Source organism: Sciurus vulgaris, assembly GCF_902686455.1.
Source record: "Sciurus vulgaris genome assembly, chromosome: X".
NCBI lineage: Eukaryota > Metazoa > Chordata > Mammalia > Rodentia > Sciuridae > Sciurus > Sciurus vulgaris.
This window is the reverse complement of record NC_136471.1, coordinates 96,787,884-96,810,513: the sequence shown is the minus strand read 5'-3', so window position 1 is coordinate 96,810,513 and position 22,630 is coordinate 96,787,884. Positions and strand designations below refer to the sequence as shown.

The 22,630-nt window shown below is 35.6% G+C and overlaps 1 protein-coding gene across 2 annotated transcripts in view; it reads left to right on the top strand.

The window, feature by feature from the left end:
• RP2 (RP2 activator of ARL3 GTPase) overlaps positions 1 to 22,630 on the top strand; it is a 57,049-nt gene that overhangs the window by 744 nt on the left and 33,675 nt on the right. For both annotated transcript variants that reach the window (XM_079123546.1, XM_079123545.1), the window contains exon 2: positions 17,905 to 18,570. In XM_079123546.1, the coding sequence (XP_078979672.1) occupies positions 17,905 to 18,570 (666 nt within the window). The remainder of the gene's footprint in view (positions 1 to 17,904; positions 18,571 to 22,630) is intronic.

The window sequence follows — 22,630 nt, the reverse complement described above, 5'->3', positions numbered from 1 at the left end:
TGTACTGTTTAATGTACAGCTTTCTTCTCCCTCCTCTTCCAGTTGGCTGAAAGGGATAATGAAAATCGAATCAGTCTTGAATACATGTTAAGACTGTAAAGTGAAAGTAATTGGTATGAACAAGGCAATATTTATTATTGCTTTATGCGAACGAAAACGCCCTTATTTTTACTTTTTCAAAGCTTTGAAAACATCCCCTAATCTTGCACAAAACACACTTACTCATACATTTCTTAATGGTTCCTCTTTTTACATAGTTCTTCATTTGTGCTTAGTAACTTTGCTAACTTAATTTTTCTCTTCCAAACAAAATGAGGTTGTTTTTAATAAGTAAGAACAGTTAACTCTTGCCTAGTGCAACACACCTGTCCCCCCAAAATACTTTATAGTAAGTTTCTTACTAATGGTTTGATGTCATAAACCTTTCTGAATGATTACTAATTCCCAGCAGAATTTAGGCATGTAGAGTAGATTCTCCAAGTATTACATTTAATAAATTGGAAGCTTTTTGCAGAATTCTGCATCTGGTTCTTAGACCCTTTTGCCCCACGTGGTACATTTATTTTCTCTTATCCATACTTCATAGCGTCATTTTATAATGTATGAAAGCTGTGTTTTCTGTTGTAATGTACAAGGAGATTGCATCTATTTTTTTCTTTTCTTTTGGTACAAGGAATTGAACTCAGGTGCTTATGATTGATCTACATCCCCAGCCTTTTTAATTTTGAGACAGGGTCTTGTTAATTCCTTAGGGTCTTGCTAAATTGTTTTTTTTTTTTTTGGTCTTGCTAAATTGTTGAGGCTGGCTTCAAACGTGTGCTCTTTCTGCTTCAGCCACCTGTGCTTGGCTGGCACCTGTCTTTTAAAGTTATTTGGTGGGCATTTTTTTTAGGATTTCTAACAATGCTCTTTAAGCTTGAACTGTCTGCCACAAAGTTGTGGGTTTTTTAAAGTTTTTATTTTAGCTTTTTGTTTTGAAATCATAGGCTAAAATTTAAGTGCTTTTAAAAATTTTATAGTAGTCTTGGTTGCCTCTGATTCATTGTTTTACAATAAATTGTGTTATAGTTAACCTTTATTGATATTATATTCAGCTTAAATGGGATCTTTCCAATTAATCCCTCTTTTAGATCAGTGGATGTATTCTGTGATTTTTTTTCTTCTTTTGCTCTTTGGCTAAGTAAAAGCATTGAAAAATAGAACAGTGGACATGACATGTAAACTTTTAGTCATAAACTGGGAACATTTTTTTGAGAACACTACTAGGTACAGTAGTTGTAGAGATATTACTGATATGTAAAAATAAGCTCATACTTCTGTGTGTGTACTAAAAGTTTACATTTTTCATTTTTATTTTATTTTTTGTAGTGCTAGGGATCAAACCCAGGGCCTTGTGTATGCTAGGCAAGAGCTCTACCACTGAGCTATGTCTCCAGCCCTAATACAAGTTAAAATCTTTTTTTTTTACAGTACACAGCAGTTATTTATTTAAATATTCAAAAAGATCAATGATGGAAAAATAGGTTTATCATGAGAGTTTATATTAGATTTATTTTACCATCTAAAAAAGTGCTGCTTCGGGGCTGGGGATATAGCTCAGTTGGTATAGTGCTTGCCTTGCAAGCACAAGGCCCTGGGTTCAATCCCCAGCACCACAAAAAAAAAAAAAAAAATGCTGCTTCTAGGTTATCCTAGCAGATATAGAACACTACATGATACATGTACCTACTGAAATATTCTGTAATACATACAGTCATTATAGAATGATTTATACTTCGGGAGGAAATTCAGCAGTAGTAAGGGTAACTTGTTGATTTAAACTAGAAACAGTGATAATATACAAATTATTTTTCTCATTTGATTGAAAGGGGCTATAAAATTTCACATATCAACAAAGGGAGCAACACAATCACATAGAGAATGCCTCAGATAATTGCTTTTACCTTACTTCATCCTTAAAGGAGTGTACACTCAGCCACTATAGTTTTCTAGACTGCACAATGACTTCAAGGCTGACTGGCCTACCATAAGTGACTGAAAGTAATTTGTGTTGGTAAGCTGACACTGAAGTTAAAATCTTGATCAACTCAATTAATCGAAATTTTTCCAACTAAATAAGCATTATAATCCCCAAAAATTTCAGTTTAAAAGTATTTTGGACTATTGAAGAAAGAGAATTATTAGCTTACACTTTGAAACAATGGCGACACCACATTTTCCAACACTGCTTTTTCTTTCTGGAATATTTTTTGTTCTTTTTGTTCTTTTGTTCTAGGAATCTCTCTACAGTGCCTCATATACCATAGTTTTAAGTTTTATATGCCTACCGTGAGCTCAATTTGGACTAGTGTATAAGTGTTCTGTATTAGTCCAATGACGTTTTTACTGACCATGGTCTTGCTTGCTCCTAGAAGATTTTTTGGGGGGGTACTAGGGATTGAACCCGAGGGCACTTAACCATTGAGTCACATCCCCAACTATTTTTTATATTTTATTTAAATACGGGGTCTCACTGAGTTGCTTAGGGCCTCATTAAGTTGCTGAGGCAGACTTTGAACTCACCATCCTCTTGTCTGAACCTCCCAAGCCACTGGGATTACAGGTGTGCACCACCACACCTGGCTCCTAGAAGATTTTAATTGTACCTTAGAAGGAAAAGAATGCAAATACAGCCTAGAGAACATAACTGAGATATACTGATGTATATCCACAGAAATGGTTTGTGTTAAAAGTTTAGGTTTCCGTAATGTGATCATGGAATATAGCTTGTTTTTAAAGTCATATCAATTACCATTCAACTTCTAAGATGTTACATAGAAAAACAAAATGAGTTGCCTGAAGTTTCCTTGCAACTTAGAATGTGGTGTTTAAATTTTCCTTAGGTTGTGTAACCAGAGTACCTTTATTGAGGGGCACCCCTTGGGTTTTGAGTTGGGTAATTGGGTCAGTCTTAGGGGACTGAAGTAAGAAGAAATTGTCTCAATTAGAAAGAATGTTTGGGGACCAAATGTTGTCATAGCAACTGACATACTGTAGTCAACAGTGGAAGAAGTTTGTTTTCTATTGCTGCTGACTTTGAAAAAAAGCTTACTATACAATTACTGCACTGACATGATAAGAAATATATTTAGATTATAAGATCTGTGCATAAATCATTGGAAAGAAATGCTTTTATTCTTGTTATCCATGTGGTGTCTTCCACAGTTAGGCAAAGTGTTCAATATATATGTGTTCAAACACCAAGGAAGATTCAGAATTATAATACTTATCCCAGTCCTCCAGGAAATGACTTGTTTTTTTGGAGTTAAAACAGGAAATATTTAAGTGAAAATCAGGTGAGGATGAGTGATACAGAAAATTAGTTTTCAGTTTTCCATGTGTTCATGCCAATATTCCTCCTAAATAATAGAAATGAGAATGTTACCTAAACTTTAATGATGGCATGAATTTGAAAACTGATCAGGGCATGAACAACACATCTTGTATTTGTTACATTTGCTTTATGTTTGACAAATAATACTAAACAACTTTCAAAAATTTTTAAAACATTCAGATTTCTATTGTGTTACTTTGGGTAAAGCAACCAATTTGTGCACTTTAGGCTCCTCACGTATAAAGTGGGACATCTATAAATATTTCTCTACTATTTAATATGGCAAAGACCTGTCCTTTTCCTGATCCTCCTTTGAACCAGTTTGACAATCCAAATAATTTCATACTGAAAAACTATTTAACTGTAGAATCTTTAGCTATTTGCTTAATTTCTCCCCATGAGCTAGAGAGGTGACAATAATGGTCATCTCCAAGGGCATAGCTTGAACAAACTTTAAGCAGCTTATAATTCCCAGAGTTGTTCATCAGTGGAAAGGGTGGCTTTGTGAGAAACTGACCTTCCCATTAGTCAGATGTTCAGAGGTTAAATGGTAACCTGCTAGAAAGAAGTGTCTGAATTAAGTAGGAGGCTAGATGCTATTTTAGCCTTCATTTAAGTAAGCAAGGTATTCTAGTCATCCATTGCAGCATACCAAACCACCCTGAGACTTAATATCTTAAAACAAGGGCAAGCATTTACTTTGTTCATAATGTTGCAATTTGTATAAAGTTGAGAGGGTTGATTCCGCTTAGTGTTGAATCAACTGTGGCATCTTGACTGGGGGCCGAATAATCTACTTTCAAGATGGCTTAACAGCCTAGCCGGCTGGTGGATTGATGTTGGCTTTCAGCTGGGAGCTCAGCTAGGGCTGAGCTCTCCACTAGCCTGGGCTTCCTCAGAGTATCTTGGCTGGGTTCCAAGGGCCAGTGGTCCAAGAAATACTGGCAGAAGCCGCATAATTTTTTCGAATTAGCTTCTTCTTAAAAAAAAAAACAAAATTATGGACTGGATTTCCATTAAAATGAATAAAATCCACTATTTTATCTTAGATTTTCATTATGGAAGTCTAAGTGTAGATATGAATTTTAATGAAAAATTTGCATTTCTTGCTGAGTAAAAGAATGAGTTGTTCACTTTTGTTTTATATTAGAAAAAATAATGCTTAATTTAGTTTAGTAGCTGTAGGGTATCAAATTAATATCATGTTAATTCCAACTTCTTAAATTTTTCTTTGATTTTGAAAGTATATTGTCTTTTTGTGTGTGGGATTGAACTCAGTGTTAAGTGCTTTACTACATCTCCAGACCTATCTGTTACCTTTTAAGAATTATAGTAAGAAATACAGCCTAAACTAAGTTCACTTGTGAAAAAGTAATTTAAAGCATGATATTTTTATGAGTGTGATTTTTAGGCACTTTATTTGAGAACCAGTAACTTGCAAGGTTCTTATGGCCTAAACTTCAGGTTGCTTCATTATTATTTTTCACTTTGAGAAACTTTCAGGTGTTACTGAGAAAGCATAAACATATATCCTGTTTCTCCTTTAAAGGCTGCGTTGACAATTCAGATAATTTTATACTACAGAATTATTATTTTTTTTTGCTAGACTCTTTAGCTATATGATTAATTTCTCTCCATGACTTAGTTTCTCTGGAATGTCCAGAGAAAATACTTAGAAAATACTAAATTACATTTAGATCCTCAGCTTTGACAGCTGCTATGGACTGAATGTTTGTCAGAGTCTTACGTTGAAGGCCTAACCCCCCCACACACATACACACAATGTGGCTGGCTGTATTTGGATATGGGGCCTCTAAGGAAGTAATTAAGGTTAAATGAGGTCATAAGGGTGGAGCTCTGATCTGAAAGGATTAGTGTCCTTTTAAGAAGATTCTCTAAATACCCATTGCATTGAAGGTTTGGGCTTCAACATATAAATTTTGGGGGTGGAGGACAGACATTAAATCCATAACACAGCCTGAGCCTATTAATAAGACATCAGCTCAGTAATTTAAAAGTTAAGAATAGACTTTCTGTATTTGCAACAAGAAGTCTTAATGCCAAGTAGTAATTTATGTAGTTGAAATTTATCAGTTAAATAGTGTACATCTCATAATATATATCAATTGTCATGCAACAAACACTTGCTAAATTCTTTCTTTTTGGTGATGGTGGTACTAGGGATATAACTCAGAAGCACTGTGCCACTGAGCTGTACTCCCAACCTTTTTAATATTGAGACAGACTCACTAAGTCGAGGCTGGAGGCTGGCCTCCAGTTTAGAATCTTTGTGCCTCAATCTCCCAAGTCACTGGGATTATGGGGGTGTGCCACTGCACCTAGTGCTGAATTCTTTTAAGTAGGAAGGATTAACTGATTTATTTTTATCCAAACTGGGTTTTTTCCACCTACTTAATTTTCATATAAATATGCTTGCAAATGTTTAAAATTAACTTGTGTCTAAGCAAGATCATTTGACCAGAATCTTAAACCCCAAATCAAATCCCCAGGAAAAACACTCACAAAATTTTACATAAAAGTTTTAAGAAGTTTCTGTTATAGTGAGGTAAACCACAAACAGGGATGGGAATTCCTCTTACCCGTTGATCTTGAGGCCTTGGTAGAGATAGACCATTTCCTGCTCCTTTCCCTACCTCTGTCTTTCATTCTTACCAGTCCCTCTGTGGGAGGTGATATGGTGCCAAAAAGAGAAGTGGAAAATGTTTTAACCCTCCCCAAGGTTTAAAGCAGAACTGACTTAAGCTACTCTTTCATGTCCCTTATTCCCACTTTAAGGCCTAGAGTGGATCAAGATCCCATTATCCTGCTCATGACTATATTCCCATCCCCTTACAGTAGCTTTTCCATGTGGAAGGCAGCCTAAGCCTCTTTTTATTCAGGTATAAGAAAGAAGGGAATGTAAAAAGGAAAGACCCAGTCAGGCATTAAAAGGAGTGCCTGTGCCAAACTTTGTGTATAACTATAGTTCTTTTATTTTCCTACTCAGAAATTGGTCAACTTGGATAATGTGACCCAACTAAATGTCACTAAAATTGCCATTTTCTTCTTTTTGTGATACTGGGGATGCAACCCAGGGCCTTATGCATGCAAGGCAAGTGCTCTATCACTGAGCTATACTTGCAACCCTAGTTTTTTTTTTTTTTTTTTTTTTGATACTGGGGATTGAACGCATGAACATTACCATGGAGCTAAGTTCCCATTCCTTTTTATTTTGAAACAATGTCCTGCTAAGTTGCTTAGACCCTGCTAAATTGATGAGGCTGTCTTTGAACTTGTGATTCTCTTGGCTGAACCTCCTGAATTGCTGGGATTACAGATGTGCACCACCTTGCCTGGCAAACCCCACCCTTTCGTTCTTTGATCAGTATCAGAGTTCCATTTCTTTGGGGATGGGATTGAGAATCAGATGTGGAGAAGCTTCAAGTTCCCCTTAAGAGATGCATGATTATCAAACTTAGTTACTATTCACATAGCAACTGTAGACCATCCACTATAAGTTACACTCTAAGGTAATCAAGTTTAAGTGATCAAAATGGATTCAACAAGTATATGTGGAGAGTTTTGGTAGTAGTGGGCACTGTTCTGGGGACAAAGGTGAACTAAACAGATCCTTCCTTTCTTTATGGAAGTTATGGAGGGCAGAGGGTGGCACACAAAAATATAATTCATATATAGTATATTAGAAGGAATTCAAGCATTTTGGAGAATAAAGAGGTAACGTTGGAAGAAATGTTTCAGTTTTAAATAGACTGGTTGCAGGCTGGCTGCAGTGGCACATGCTTGTAATCCCAGCTACTTGAAAAGCTGAGGCAGGAGAATCCCAAGTTTGAGGCCAGTCTCAGCAACTTAGTGAGACCCTGTTTCAAAATTTTAAAAAATTAAAAAATAGACTGGTTTCAGGATTCCAGCCTAAAGCCTATGTTACAGGAGGGGACATACACTGATATTTAATGTAATTAGGTACTCAGAAAAGGAAGCATATTTCTGGTTGAGGGAACCTGGAAAGCTTCACAGAAAATGTTTCACCAACAGCTAAGTAGAACTGGGAGATGGTATTCTAGGTGAAGGGCAATCAAAGGCCACATACCCATCACAGTAAGTATTTAAGATTTACTGAAGAACAAAGTTCACATGGGAGGGCAATAGGATTTAAGATTGATGTCATATAGTGTTAGTTTACATTGAAAGATTTTCTAATACCATACAACATGGGATATATCCAACTTAATTTGATGTTTCCTTTTTTTATGGAATTGACTAAACTTACTGATTTGTTTTCATGTATAGGCATGTGAAATGGGTCTGAAAGTTTCTTCTTTTGTTTGTCTCTTTCAACTTTTCTCATTAGGGTAAATGTCGGGCAGGCTAGTAGCCCTGATGGTTTTACAGGACCTACTGTTGTCTTTGTAGGAGCACTTCACTGTGTGTATTTCTTTAATAGTACAGATTGGGCATCCCTAATCTAAAAATCCAAAATGCTCTGAAATCTGAAACTTTTTGATCACCAACATGATGCTTAAGAAATTTGGGGTGGATCAAGATGGCATAGTAAAAGCAGGCTGCAGATCCCAGCTTAACCATAGTTCAGAATAAAAACAAGAGAACAGCTACTCAGTAAGGTCAGTGACAGAGAGAATGCACCAAGACACAATATTAGAATGACAGAGATTTGAAGAGATTCAGAAATCCTGGTTACTGGAACAGAAAGCAAGAAATAATTCATCAGTCCTGAAACTGTATCTGCAGCATGGGTGCAGGTCTGGGGGAAGGGATGACAAAGAGAAAGGCAAAGCTGACCTTCAGTTTGCCTCAGAAACAACAGAAGAGAAAGTCAGACTTAATTAAGCTGGTCAGGGGTTCGAAAGCAGACTGGTACATGAGATGTACTCCACTTAATTTGTTGGTAGAGATCTGTGAGGGGCAGCCATTTTACAAAGACCAGACTAAGCTTGAAGCTCTAGAAAGGATTCCTACAGCTTCATTCTACCTAGAAGTATCAGCAAAGATTTTTTACAGGGAACACCTTTGAACCCGGCTAAGTAACTTATTTAAAGGGTTGCTTTGAGCTGAAAGCTGCCAACACCCACTGCTGGTGTCAGTGGGAAAGGAGAAAAGCAGGCAGAGAAGAGAAAGTGGGTCACTAACACTCTTTAGACTCGCTGCACCATTACAGAGCACACACGTGCTGCAGGCTGACACAGTTCAGTCTGAGTAAGAGGTATCAAGTGCTGGGATTCATTGTGGTACTTTGAGAGCTGTGCCAGAGAAGGGCAGGACAAAGTCTATATTGACAGCCCTAGGTACACAGTGTTTCCCACAAGGTACACAAAGCCACCATCTGAGCCAGGGAGAGATTTGGCCATAGGACCACAGAGAATCAGGGCAGTTCCCTCAAACACTCTAGGGGGCTCTTAGGCACCAGAAAGACTGGACCACCCAGGTTCATGCCAGAGGTGGGTGAGATGAGTTCTGTGAGAATAGGCTGAAAAGCCCAAATTCTAGACAGGTTTATTTTTCCCCCTCTTAGGTACCAGAGATTGAACCTATGGGTGCTTAACCACTGAACCACAGACACAGTCATTTTTATATTTTTATTTTGAGACAGGGTCTCACTAAGTTGCTTAGAGCCTTGCCAAGTTGCTAAGGCTGTGTTTATACTCGTGATCTTCCTGCCTCAGCCTTCCAAGCCGCTGGGATTACAGGCGTGCACCACTGCGCCCAGTTTCTGGACAGTTACTGAAGCAGCATGCTGAGCTAGATGGGGAAATCCCAACCTTGAGCAGATACAGCTGGTACAATTGCTACCTCCACACACACATACTTCAGAGATCATGCAACTGAGGCTTGGGCACCTACTATGCCTCCTAATACCTGGCAGAATCCAAAGCTTAAAGGCCCAGTAAGAAATCTCCATTTCAAATATCTTAGCAAGGACTAATTTTAGATTCTTTACCTTTAGGTTTATTTTTTGTTTTGTTTTGTTTCCCTGGTGTTGTCCTCTGCATTGATTTGATAGGTATCCCCTCACTATTTGACACTGCATATGTTAATTCAATTTTATGTACCTTTTTAATGTTCTGTGTTGCTTTCTCTTTTTTATATTCTCTCCTTTTTCTCTTATCTTCCTCTCTCTTCCCTCATACCTTCCTGTTTTTTTTTTTCCCCTTTCTGGTTTCTCTTCATACTCTATATAGTTTAATATTAATTTTGCTCTTTTAGTACCTAATTTTTTCAGCCTATTATAGAGTATTACTCCACCTTTCCACTTTTTTTTTTACCTTTCCACTTTTATAATAGTGGAATTATAGAGAACATTTTCAATAAATTTTCATCATTTACTAGTATATGGTTTAACAAGTAGTAGTTATCGGTGTTTCTTATCTCCTCCCAAAGCAGTGCTAAGAACACATCACAGCACTAAGAACATCACAGCACTAAGAACACAATTAATGGGTGCTTTGATGCTGAGATATACCCCTGGTCCATGGTACATAGTAAGATAAAGTAGCTCACTAAAGAGGCCTTTTACCATAACAGGGAAAGAGATAGTCATCACAGAATATGAGCAAATCTCAATATTAAAGCACAGGAAACATGAGAAAGCAAGGTAATAAAAATGCCTCCACAATTCCAAAAAGGTTCACTTTTAAAAGTTCTAGCTAGGCACGGTGGTGTATGCCTGTAATCCCAGTGACTTGAAAGGCTGAGGCAGGAGGATTGCAAATTCAAAGCCAACCTCAGCAACTCTGCAAGGCCCTAAGCAACTTAGTGGGACCTTTTCTCAAAAAATAAAAAGAGCTGGGGTTGTAGCTCAGTGGTAAAATGCCTCTGGGTTCATCCCCAGTACCTCCCCAAAAGAAAATCAGGTGAAACTAAGGTAATAGAAACTATAAAAATAATACAAAGGATCAATGAGACAAATAATTGATTATTTTGAAAAAATAAACAAGATTGATAAACTCTAGCCAAACTTAGCAGGGGGAGAGGGAGAAAGAACCAAAATTAATAAAATTAGAGGCAAAGATGGGAATATTAAAGCAGGCACAAGTGAAGTCCAGAGAATTATTAGGGACTCTTTTGAAAAATTATATTTCAATAAATTAGAAAACATAGAAGAAATGGTTACATTTCTAGATACATATGACCTACCAAAACCAACCAAGAGGATGTAGAAAACCTAAACAGATCAATAACAAGCAATAACATGGAAGCAGTAATGAAAAGCCTCCCAACTTAGAAAAGCCCAGGACCAGATGGACTCACAGCTGGATTTTATTGGATATTTAGTGAAAAACCAATGCCAATGTTCCTCAAATTATTCCATGAAATAGAAAGGGAGGGGATGTTTCCAAGCTCATTCTATGAAACCAATATTAACCTTATACCAAAACTGGACAAAGATGCTTCAAAGAAAAAAAATTGCAGACTGATATCCTTGATGAACATAGGTACAAAAATCCTTAATAACATATTAGCAATTGAATTCAACAACATATTAAAAAGATCATATATCATGATCAAGTTGGTTTCCAAGGGTGAAAAGGCGGTTTGTCCAACATATGCAAATCAATAAACATAATACACCAAATAAATAGAAGAACAAAGGACAAAAATTACTTGATCATCTTAACAGATGCAGAGAAAGCCTTCAACAAATTTCAGCATTTCTAAATGAAAAAAACCCTGAAGAAACTAGGGATAGAAGAAACTTACATCAATAATGAAGGATATATATGACAAATCCAAAGCCAACATCATACTGAATAGGGAAATTTTAAAGCATTTCCTCTAAAATCAGGAACAAGATAAGGATGCCAGCTCTTACCACTCCTATTCAATATGGTACTTGAAATTTTACCCAGATGAATTAGGCAAGAGAACAAAATGAAAGGAATACAAATAGGAAAGGAAGAAGTCAAATGATATGATCGTATATTTAGAAAACCCTCAAAAACTCTACTTCTAGAACTGATAAATTCAGCAAAGTAGCAGGATATAAAATCAATACATAAAAATCAATAACTTTTCTATATACCAATAATGAGTCTGCTGAGAAATCAGGAAAACAATTCCATTTGTGATAGATTAAAAAATACCTCAGAATAAAGCTAACCAAGGAAGTAAACAGTGTCTACAAGAAAATTACAGAATGCTGAAAAGAAGAAATTGAAGATACTAGAAGATGGAAATATCTCCCATGATCCTGGACAGGCAGAATTAATACTGTGAAAGTGGCCATATTACCAAAAGTGATCTACAGATTCAACGTAATGGCCACCAAAATATCAATGACATTCTTCACAGAACTAGTAAAAGCAATCCTAAAATTCACCTGGAAAATCCAAAAGACACAGAGCAGCCAAAGCAATCCTGAGCAAAATGGGAGGCATCAATTTCAAATTGAACTACAGAACCAAAGTAACAAAAGTAGCATGATACTGGCATAAAAGCAGACATGTAGACCAATTGGATAGAATAAGCATACAGAGACCAGCCCACACACAGTCATGTGATTTTTGACAAAGATGCCAAAAATATGTTGGAGAAAAGACAGCTTCCTTAACAAATGGTGCTGAGAAAACTGAATATCCAGAGGTAGATGAATGAAACTGGATCTACATCTCTCACTGTGCACAAAAGTCAACCCAAAACGGAACAAAGACCTAATACCAGAAACTTTGCAACTGTTAGAAGAAGACATCAGGGAAACATTTCAACATATAGGCACAGGTAACAATTTCCTGAATGGGACTCTTGTAGCTCAGGAAATAATAAATATAGCTCAGGAAAGAATCAATAAATGGGATAGCATCAAAGTAAAAATCTTCTGTACAGCAAAGGAAATAATCAACAGCATGAAGACACAGCCTATAGAATGAGAGAAAATGTTTTCCAGCTACTTTTCAAACACAACTCAAAAGACTCAACCCTCCAGAACCTCCAAGTAATCCACTAAATAAATGGGCAAATGAACTAAACAGACACTTCTCAAAAGAGGTACAGATTGCTAACATTTATATGAAAACAATTTCCAACATCTTTAGCCATTAGAGAAATTCAAAATCAAAACTACACTGAGATTCCATCTCATTCCAGTCAGAATGGCAATCATCAAGAATACAAATAATAAATACTGTCAAGTGAATAGGGGGGAAAGGAACTCTTAAAACACTGTTGGTGGGAATGTAAAGTAGTACAGCCACTATGGAAATCAGTATGGAGATTCCTCAGAAAAACTAAAAATAGGACTATGATATGACCCAGCTATACCACTCCTTGATATTTATCCAAAAGAATTAACGTCACAATACTTTAGGAGTATATGCATATCCATGTCTGTCACAGCACAATTCATAATAGCCAAGTTAAAGAATTAGTCTAGATGTCCATGAATAGATGAATATAAAAGAAAATGTGGTATGTATATGCAGTGAAGTTTTATTCATCTATCAAGAAGAACAAAATTTTGATGTATAGGAAAATGGATGGAACTGAAGAGTATTATGTTAAGCAAAGTAAGCCATTCTCAGAAAGATAAGTACTATATGTCTTCCCTCATGTGTGGAAACTAGTTGGAAAAAAAGTCGGGGGAAGGGGAGGTAATGAAAGTAGAAAGGAGATAAATAGGCTAGAAGAAGGGGACCAGGAGGGATGAGGAGGGGAGGTATTGGGAATGAAATCAATCAAATGATATGCGTCCACCTATGTGTCACAATGAAATCCACCATTCTGTATAATTAATATGTACCAATAAAGAAGTTTGGAATTTTCAGATTAGGATTATTCAACCAATAAGTCTATGCAAATATTCCCAAATCAAAAAAAACTCCACAATCTGAAACCTTTCTGTTTCTAAGCATTTCAGATAAGGGGTACTCAACTTGTAATTCAAAAATTGCTATGGCTTGCTTTACAGTCCTGTACATGATTTAAAAAAATACTGTGTGTTTGGAGAAAATGTAAGTTTATTCTATATCTTGAATGTGGAACTCGAGTTTATTTGTTGTGTGTAATTGCTTTTAATTTGGGGACCTATTTGACCTATTGAGAGAAACAGCATTAGAGAGCGATCCTTAGATTTAATTTGATTTTGCAGTGCTAGGGAGCCAATCCAGGGCCTCATACATGCTAAGCAAGTGCTCTACCACTGAGCTATATATTCCTAACATTTAAATTCATCATTTTGGGGGGTATAGAAGGGAAGCAACTGCCTGGTTAGTCTTTGCCTATTTTTCCTAGCTTTCCACAGCACAGTATTTCTGCTCTGCCCTGAATTTACTCCCAAGGAAGTCTGGATCACAGGTCTACATCTGAGGTGGAATGGGGGAAGCAAGAGCAGAAATCCCAGAAGTTCCTTTTATATTTTATCCTCCCAGACATCTCTGTAAGGGTTGGTCATAGTTTTCCCCTTTCTTGGTGGTTTCCTAACTTGGTACATTTGGGGTTGATCTTGGGCAGTGGAACAAGCAACTATATTACTTCATCATCTTGATGGAAACCAAACTGAAACACTGTACCTTTCTGTTTGTGGGTCAACTGTAAAATCCTTGAAATGGAATCCCTTGAATATTTCTACGTTAAACCTGTGTTACCTCCTGCATTTTCCATTTCTATTTATGGCACTACTAACATCCAATCACATGAACCAGACCAATGTTCTATCAAGCCTGTGGGTGGGGATAATAGAAAATATTAGGAGCATAGTAGAAATTAAGGGTAAGTATTATTTTGCAAAACTTATTTCATTGGTATGTATACATTCACAAATACTCATAAGTCTGGTTACTTTTTTTTCCCCAATGCTGGGGATCAAAGCCAGGGCCTTGTGCCTGCTAGGCAAGCGCTCTACTGCTGAACTACATCCCCCAACCCACAGATATGTATAAGTCCATGTGCTGGGCTGTGCTGAAGAATGTATTAATGTGTGTTATATTATAGAAGCACTGGACTTGGGAACTATCATTTCCCTAAAAATAATCTCTTTCTTCTGCCTTACCTCCCATAGCCATTAAATTACCAAATCTGCTGATTCTGTTTCCTCAGTATTTCTCATCTTCATCCCATCCTCCTCTTCCCTTCTAACTCTTTTAGTTTCAGCTCTTTCTGGATCAGCACCTCAGATTCATGCTTCACAACCCCTTATTCTTAACAGAATAATCTAACTGAAATGTACATTTCGCTTATTTAAATTCTCTCTGGCTCCTTATTGCCCATGGATAAATTATAAGATTTATAATGTGACCCTGCTTACCTTCCTGGTTTCATGCATTACCATTCCATTGTCACTAGTAGCACCAGACCAGTTTTCTCCCTGCTTTCTTAAGAATTTTACTTTGTTCCTTCTGTTAATTTTGTCTGACATGGGAAGTGGGGAAGTCCTTTATTTCCATCCCTTTTTTCTAGTAAACTATCTTATTCTCATTCATTCTTTCATATTCTCTTTTTCTCCCTTCCCCTCCCCACCTCCTTCTCTCCTCTTCTCTCCCTCCTCCCTTCCTCCTTCCCACTCCCATACTGGGACTTAAATCCAGGGGCACTTTACCACTGAATCACATCCCCAGCCCTTTTTATTTTGAGGATGGATCTCAGGCTGTCCTCCAACTTGTGATCCTCCTGCCTCAGCCTCCAGGGTTGCTGGGATTACAGATGTGTGCCACCATGCCTGGTTCATTCATTCACACTTTGTACAGGAAATATTCCACCACTCTAGGTGCTCCTCCTTTGTGTTTCCAGAATTTTCCCAGCACCTCTTATTAAATTGTCAGGTTGTTTTAAATGATCTATTTGGGCAAGTATTTACTTCCTTTATGGAAAGAGCTGGTCATATTCATTTAGTGCCTAAAGCAATGTCTGACTCATATTGGGTGTTCAATGTTGGTTGAGGACTGAATATCCAGAAAGTTAAAGTGACTTTTTCAAGATCATATTGCTCATAGTTTACAAAATTGAAACTGGAAAACAAGTACCTCTTTTATTGCCTCATGCTATAGATAAGTGCTCCTAATATATTATGTAAGCCATAATACAGTATTTAAATACAGTATTTATTGTAAATTTATTGTACATTACTGAATAAATCACTTTAAGCTAGTTTGCTAATGATTAGGATGATTATATTTTGCTTTGTAAATAATGTAATTCTTATATACTGTATTGGAGCTTGTTTCTGGTACATAGTTTTTCATGAAATTTATATGTTCACAAACAGTTGAAAATAGATTAAAAAGTAATTTGGAAGAAATCAGAATGGTCTTTTAGTGAAAAAACTGTGTGTATACATATATATGTGTGTGTATATATGTATAAAATTGGTGTGTGTACATATGTGTCTGTACATATGTGTGTATATATATATCATATGTATATATATATGAATAATTTGTATATGTGTGTGGTGCCAGAGATCAAACCCAGGGCCTTGAATATGCTAAGTACACGCTCTACCACTGGGGTACACACTCTATGCTAAGTACACTCTCCCAGCCCCAGTGACATTCTGATAGCTCAGGTAAATAAAAAATTGCAATATATTCCAGGCATGTTATTTAAAAGATTATATGAGCTATAGAATGCCTGAGGATGGAATGGCAAGATTTGAAAACTTACACTGTAGGAGTAGCTCAATAAATGTGTAAATGAAAGTTTTATTTACAAGCATCAGCATATGATTCTTATGCCCTTAGGTTCTTCCATTTTGTGTAGCATATTGCAGATATCAGTTGGTGATACTAAGATACAAAAACTAAGACTCATATCAACTTGTGGAAGGACAGAAAATTATTTCAATCTAGGTTTATTTCCAATTTCAGATTTTTTTAAAGAAATAGTAATTATAGTACAACTATAATGCAAAATAAAAAACGGGAAAAAAGTAGCAGTTGTAAAGGTGATGCATCAGAAAAAGCAAAAGCATCAAAAAGCTGAAATAGTGTATTCTGATTTTCTGATTAATATAGATGCATAGCAAAAGTAGGTACGTAGGATATAAGTTGAATTTTTTGTGCGTGTGGTGCTGGGGTTTGAACCTGGACCTTGAGCATGCTAGGCAAGCACTCTACCACTGAGTCACATTCCCAGACCATGAGTTGAATTTTTAAAAATATATATTCTTGACCTTTTACTCCATATAAATTTTTTGGTTATATAGATTTGAAATATGCTGAAAGTCTATTGATAATAATGATGGTGAAGATGACACCTGGGTTAACTCACAGGAAGGTTCAAACCATAATGTCACAGAGGCTGCCCTTTAATTTTGAATTCTCAGAAATGCAATCTGATGGCAGAGAGAAAGTGAATTTACCTCCTGGGAAGTTATATTAACCAAGATCATAAGTTACATATAATAATGAGAGCTGTAGTTGCTAAAGGAACCAAACACTTGATTCCTCCAGGCATATATTTTCTTCCTAGAGTGTCATATATTAACTAGCCTAATAATTTTTAAAAATTTTTTTCTTGTTGTAGATGAACAGAATGTCTTTATTTTATTTGTTTATTTTTATGTGGTGCTAAGGATTGAACCCACTTGCTAGGCAATCATTTTAATTTTTTAATTGATAAGGCTCTTTTCACCCATTTAAAAAAATCACAATCCTATTATCACACCTAACAAAATGAAAATTTCTTTTTTTAAAAAAATTTATTGGTGCATTATAATTACACATAATAGTGGGATTCATTATGCTATATTCATACATGCACATAATTTGATCAAACTCATTCCCCAATACCTTCCTTTTCTCTCCTTTCCTCCCCCATCTACTTGTTCTACTCATCTCCCATTATTTGTTATTATTATTTTAGTTAGTGCATTACAATTATATGTATAAGCAGGATTCATTGTAGTATGTTCATATACAGACATAGCATGATTTGGTACATTTTTTCCCCAGTACTTCCCTATGCCCTCTCCTCCTTCCTCCCTCCTGATGCCCTTCCTTTACTGTGTTGTTTTTGTGAGATTTTTCTCCCCACTACCACCCATGAGAGAAAACATTTGATCATTGACTTTCTGAATCTGACGTATTTCATTTAGCATGATGTTCTCAAAAATAGGGAATGCTTCACAAATTTGTGTGACATCCTTGTGCAGGGGCCATGCTAATATACTCTATATTATTCCCATTTTAGTATATGTACTGTCAAAGCACTGAAAAATTCTTTAATTTTATCTAATATGCTCTGTGTGTGTGTGTGTGTGTGTGAATTTCCCCAGTTTACTCAAAAAAGTATTTTTATAAACAATATGCTTGAAACTCAATCCAGACAATGTCTACACATTATATTTGGTTGATATGTCCTTGTGCCTTTGTAAGTTTCCTTTCCCTTTTCCCTTTCTTGTGCTTTTTATTCATTGTCCTATTTATTTTCTTACTATGTTACAAAGTCAAGGAGATTAGGAACTTATATTTTAGCACTAAGAGTTGTGCCTAGCATCCCACAGACATTTAATTGATTTTTGTTGAATAATGTTAATAATACTCAAGGTCTGTGTTTTGTCCCTGCAGGTTGATCCAAAAGACTACATGTTCAATGGACTGAAAGATGAAACAGTAGGTCGCTTACCTGGGAAAGTGGCAGGCCAGCAGTTTCTTATTCAAGACTGTGAGAACTGTAACATCTACATTTTTGATCACTCTGCTACAATTACCATCGATGACTGTACTAACTGCATAATTTTTCTGGGACCTGTGAAAGGCAGTGTATTTTTCCGGAATTGTAGAGATTGCAAGTGCACATTAGCCTGTCAACAATTTCGTGTGCGGGATTGTAGAAAGCTGGAAGTCTTTTTGTGCTGTGCCACTCAACCCATTATCGAGTCTTCTACCAATATCAAGTTTGGCTGTTTTCAGTGGTATTACCCTGAATTAGCTTTCCAGTTCAAAGATGCAGGGCTAAGTATTTTCAATAATACGTGGAGTAACATTCATGACTTTACACCTGTATCAGGAGAACTCAACTGGAGCCTTCTTCCAGAAGATGCTGTGGTTCAGGACTATGTTCCTTTACCTACTACTGAAGAGCTCAAAGCTGTTCGTGTTTCCACAGAAGCCAATAAAAGTATCGTTCCAATATCCCGGGGTCAGAGACAGAAGAGCAGTGATGAATCATGCTTAGTGGTATTATTTGCTGGTGATTATACTATTGCAAATGCCAGGAAACTAATCGATGAGGTAAGGAGAGAGAAGAAAAATAGACATACACCTGGGTGGAAAACACACCACTCTGGAGGAATTCCATTCTTTTCAAATTGGCCATTAGAAATACTGGCAACCCCCAAGTTAGTCTTCTGTCCCACCCCTGCAAGACTTGTCTGTAAGCAGGTTGCTTGGTCCTCAAAATACTTCCTATAGAAAAAAATTTCTTAAAAATGTAATTCACTTTGGTAAACATTTACTAAGTGCTGATTATGTTCAAGTTAGTCTGTTGCCATATTTCATTGATTATATGACACATTTGTTTTCCACACTTTTGCTTATCTTAAATGCATTTTATAATTGATGGCAACTTAGATATAGTGAAATGTAGTATATGCTGGAAAAGGAGATACATAGACAAAATTATCTGTCCTCAAAGAATTTCCATTCTTTGGAATGAATGACTTCCACAGAAGTTCACAAAAGTAGTACCACATAATAAAGTATGACCTTTTATAATTCAGTTTGAAAATTTCTTTGGAGTTTTAATTGGTTAGGGAGTATAAAAAAACATTTAGGAATACAACTTTTGGACCCTTTGAGAGCCATTTTCACATCATGCTCCTTAGATTCTGTTGCCCTTATTGCCTTAGAAGGAAGGTTGGTATGAAAGAGCAAGATGAGTCTGGGATGACAAAGGTTGTGGGCTTATGAGCAGCAGTTCTTGGTGGTCTGAGTAGAGAATGTTGAAAAGCTCATGAGCTTCCACCTGAAAAATAACTGAGGATGTAGAGGTCAGGGGCTACAGAAGCAGCAGTTCCTTCGTTGGCAGTTCTGTTAGGGAGTAGTAGGATATATTGATTATCCATTACTCAGAAGTCCTTTAGGAGGACTCTACTTGAAATCAGTAATCAAATTCTAAAACATAGAAATGAAAGGAAAACTCATGGAGTCAATTAAAAAATTAGAACATAGCAAAGGGAATAATTTTAGGGAAAAAAGTAAAAATGACTACCTCTCTGTAGCTATACATTTACAACGTAAAAAACCCATGCCTGAAATTCACAAAGTATATTGGAGGCATAGTTTTCAAAATAACAGAAGCCAAATTGTAATTTCAAGATTTTGATATTTTCTTTTGTGATTATGCCAATCTGATAAAAGCATGCCACCAATCTGAAAAGATATAGAAAAATGTGCTTCTGGCCTTTATATGATCTAGTCACATGTTAATCTAACATCTGAGAAGTAAATATTTTCATTGTACAGTATATTGATTTTGTAACACTCTACATACAGTTTTCAAAAGAATAATTATTAAGGATTAACTTCTGGGTAGGAAATCAGGAATGTAGATAAAGAATATTTAACATGTTTAAAGAAAAAAACCATCAAAACAGTCTGAGTCATCAGATGTTCTTAACCTTTTGACCTTTGGTATCTGATGTGTGAAATGACAGTGTTGTGTACCCTCCAAAGGAATACGACCAGGAAGAGAGTGATGTTCTTTAGATTTTCTTCTGAAATACAAAATAAACCAAAGTTCCACCAAGGTAGTACTAATAAGAGCTAACACTTACATAGTGTTTACTAGATGCCCAGCCATTGTTATAAGAGATTTAAATGAATTAACTCAATGTTCAAAACAACCCTATGAAATAGCTGCCATTATTCCCCATTTGTCTGACAAGAAAAAAATGAACCATAGAGAGGGTAAGTTAACTTTTTTAGGCCACAGTCTTAACCCTTAAACATGGTGCTATTATGTTGCCTTAGTGGTAAATCAAAGTTGATAAATGCCTGATGGAATAGGAATGTTACCCAAAGTATATGGACTCAAGGGCCCTCCAACCTAAGGATTCTTTGGCAAGAGTTATCAAATTCTGAAAGTAAGGAATAAAAGATAAAAATAAGAAAGAAAAAGAAAATGCCAAGTACATGTGAAGAGAATAACAAAATATGCTGAAAGACAGAAGACCTGTATATTACATTAAGAGAGATTACATATTTTTAAAAATGAAGCTTGAGTTCCCTTGGAAATATATATGGAAAACAAATTAATTCTGGGATGAAAAAAACTTAAGTCTTTCTCATAACACAAATACCTTAGGATACCATAGACTGGAAATGTGATTACAAACTCTACTTTTGTTAAAACCCAGGAATATTGCAACACTGGTTTTATAAGTTAAACATTGTAATTTTTTGAGTATAAAACTTGGGAAGGTAGGAAGTCTGGGAAGGTTGGGTTAAGCAGAAAGCACATTCCATAGGGAGTCAAGATAAGTTACTGAATCATGGTTTTCTGAACTAAAAGATTTCTTGCTTGCTCTTATATACATCGCAGATATGCACAAGATAAATTATAGTAAGAGTAGTTTGAATTATTAGAATTTCATAATTGAAGTTGGTTAGTTGCCACTAATTTCAAGTCCTTAAATGTAGAAGAATTTTCATGAAAAGTAGTCTCTTCAAGTATCTTCAGTGAAATATTAAAATAGTTTCATAGCTCATGATTTGGTTTAGAAAATGGTATTTTGAATTAATCATAATTTCATCAGTGTATGTATGACTGTAAACATGATAGGTGATGAGCAGTCTAGAAAATTAGAAACAGGTCAGATTGTTTATGTTTTAAGTAGCTTTACAGTCATTATTTGGTAGTGATGTACATGTAATTTCCTGTAATTAAATGTACATTTCTTTTTTTCTGAGACAGCATTAATGTGAGACAGGATTCAAGTTTGATCCAGTTTGATGGAATGGTATGGAATAATGTAGTTATGGGATGAAATACTATCAAATATTAACACTGATTTTATAGTAGAGTATCTGAAAAATGTTCACAATCAAGTATGTAAAATTTTGTGAAATATATGTAAGTAACTGATTTTTAAAAATAAGTGTGGAAAGTTATGCATATTAAAATGTTGACAGTTGTGGTTATTCTTAGGAAGTTGGTTAAGAACAGGGTTTTCCCTTTTTTGTAGTTCTCTGGATTTTACAAAGAATGTATTAATTCTGTAGTGGGGGAATGGGAGAAAAAGAAAATTGGGAGGGTAAGAAATCTGTATAGCTATATGGCAATGGCATTTCTGAGTGGTAGCACCTTGATTGATAGGTATTTCTTTGTTTCCATTATTTATTTTTCAAATTTTGTGCTGAGCATATATATTACTTTTTATTATTAAAAACCCAGTAAGCTTTGCTAACAAAAATTAATTTGTTGTAATGACCTTGCCCTTTTTAAACTTACTTTCATAATTATTTTAAAAATTAATATGTACTCATTGTAGTGAACTATAGAAATAAAAATAAGTAAAAATAAGTATAAAAATCATCCATAATTGTACTGTACCTTAAATAGTCCTTTTAGGAATAATTTTTAGAATGTATTTAACCTGTAGTTAGATTAATTTTGTCAAATCATAGCTGTGTTACTTAATAGTTATGACTTGGGCACATTTCTTAATCATTCTGTGCCTTAGTTATCATCTGTACAATGATGGTAGTAATAGTACCTATCTCATTAGAGAATTAATGTATTATATTAATACATAAAACTGCTTGGTACATAGAATTGTGACCTATCATTATTGAGCTATACTGTACAAATTTATATTGTGCTTTTTAAGGTTGACATTTTTATGCAAGATTTATCCCCAGTGTGTTAAAATATCTTAGTTTTACATATAAATATGTGTGTGTGTGTGTGTGTGTATATATGTGTGTGTGTATATATATATATATATATATATATGTACTCTGTGTGTGTGTGTGTGTAGGTGGTACTAGGGATTGAATCCAGGGATTTGCATATGCTAGGCAAGTACTCTGCCACTGACCTATATCCCCAGCCCTCTTCATTATATTTAATGAACTACAGTATTTCATCATGTAAATAAATGTACATAATTTACTTAATGGGTCCCTTCTCATTGGACATTTGCAGTATCACCAAACTAAAGCTTCTATTTGTTAGTTTCAATTTTAAAAATTATGTTTTAAATTGAGGGATAATTCACAGTTATTTGACTCTTAATTGACAGTAGGCATTACAGTATCAATTCTCAACCAGACCACCCATCTAGAAGAA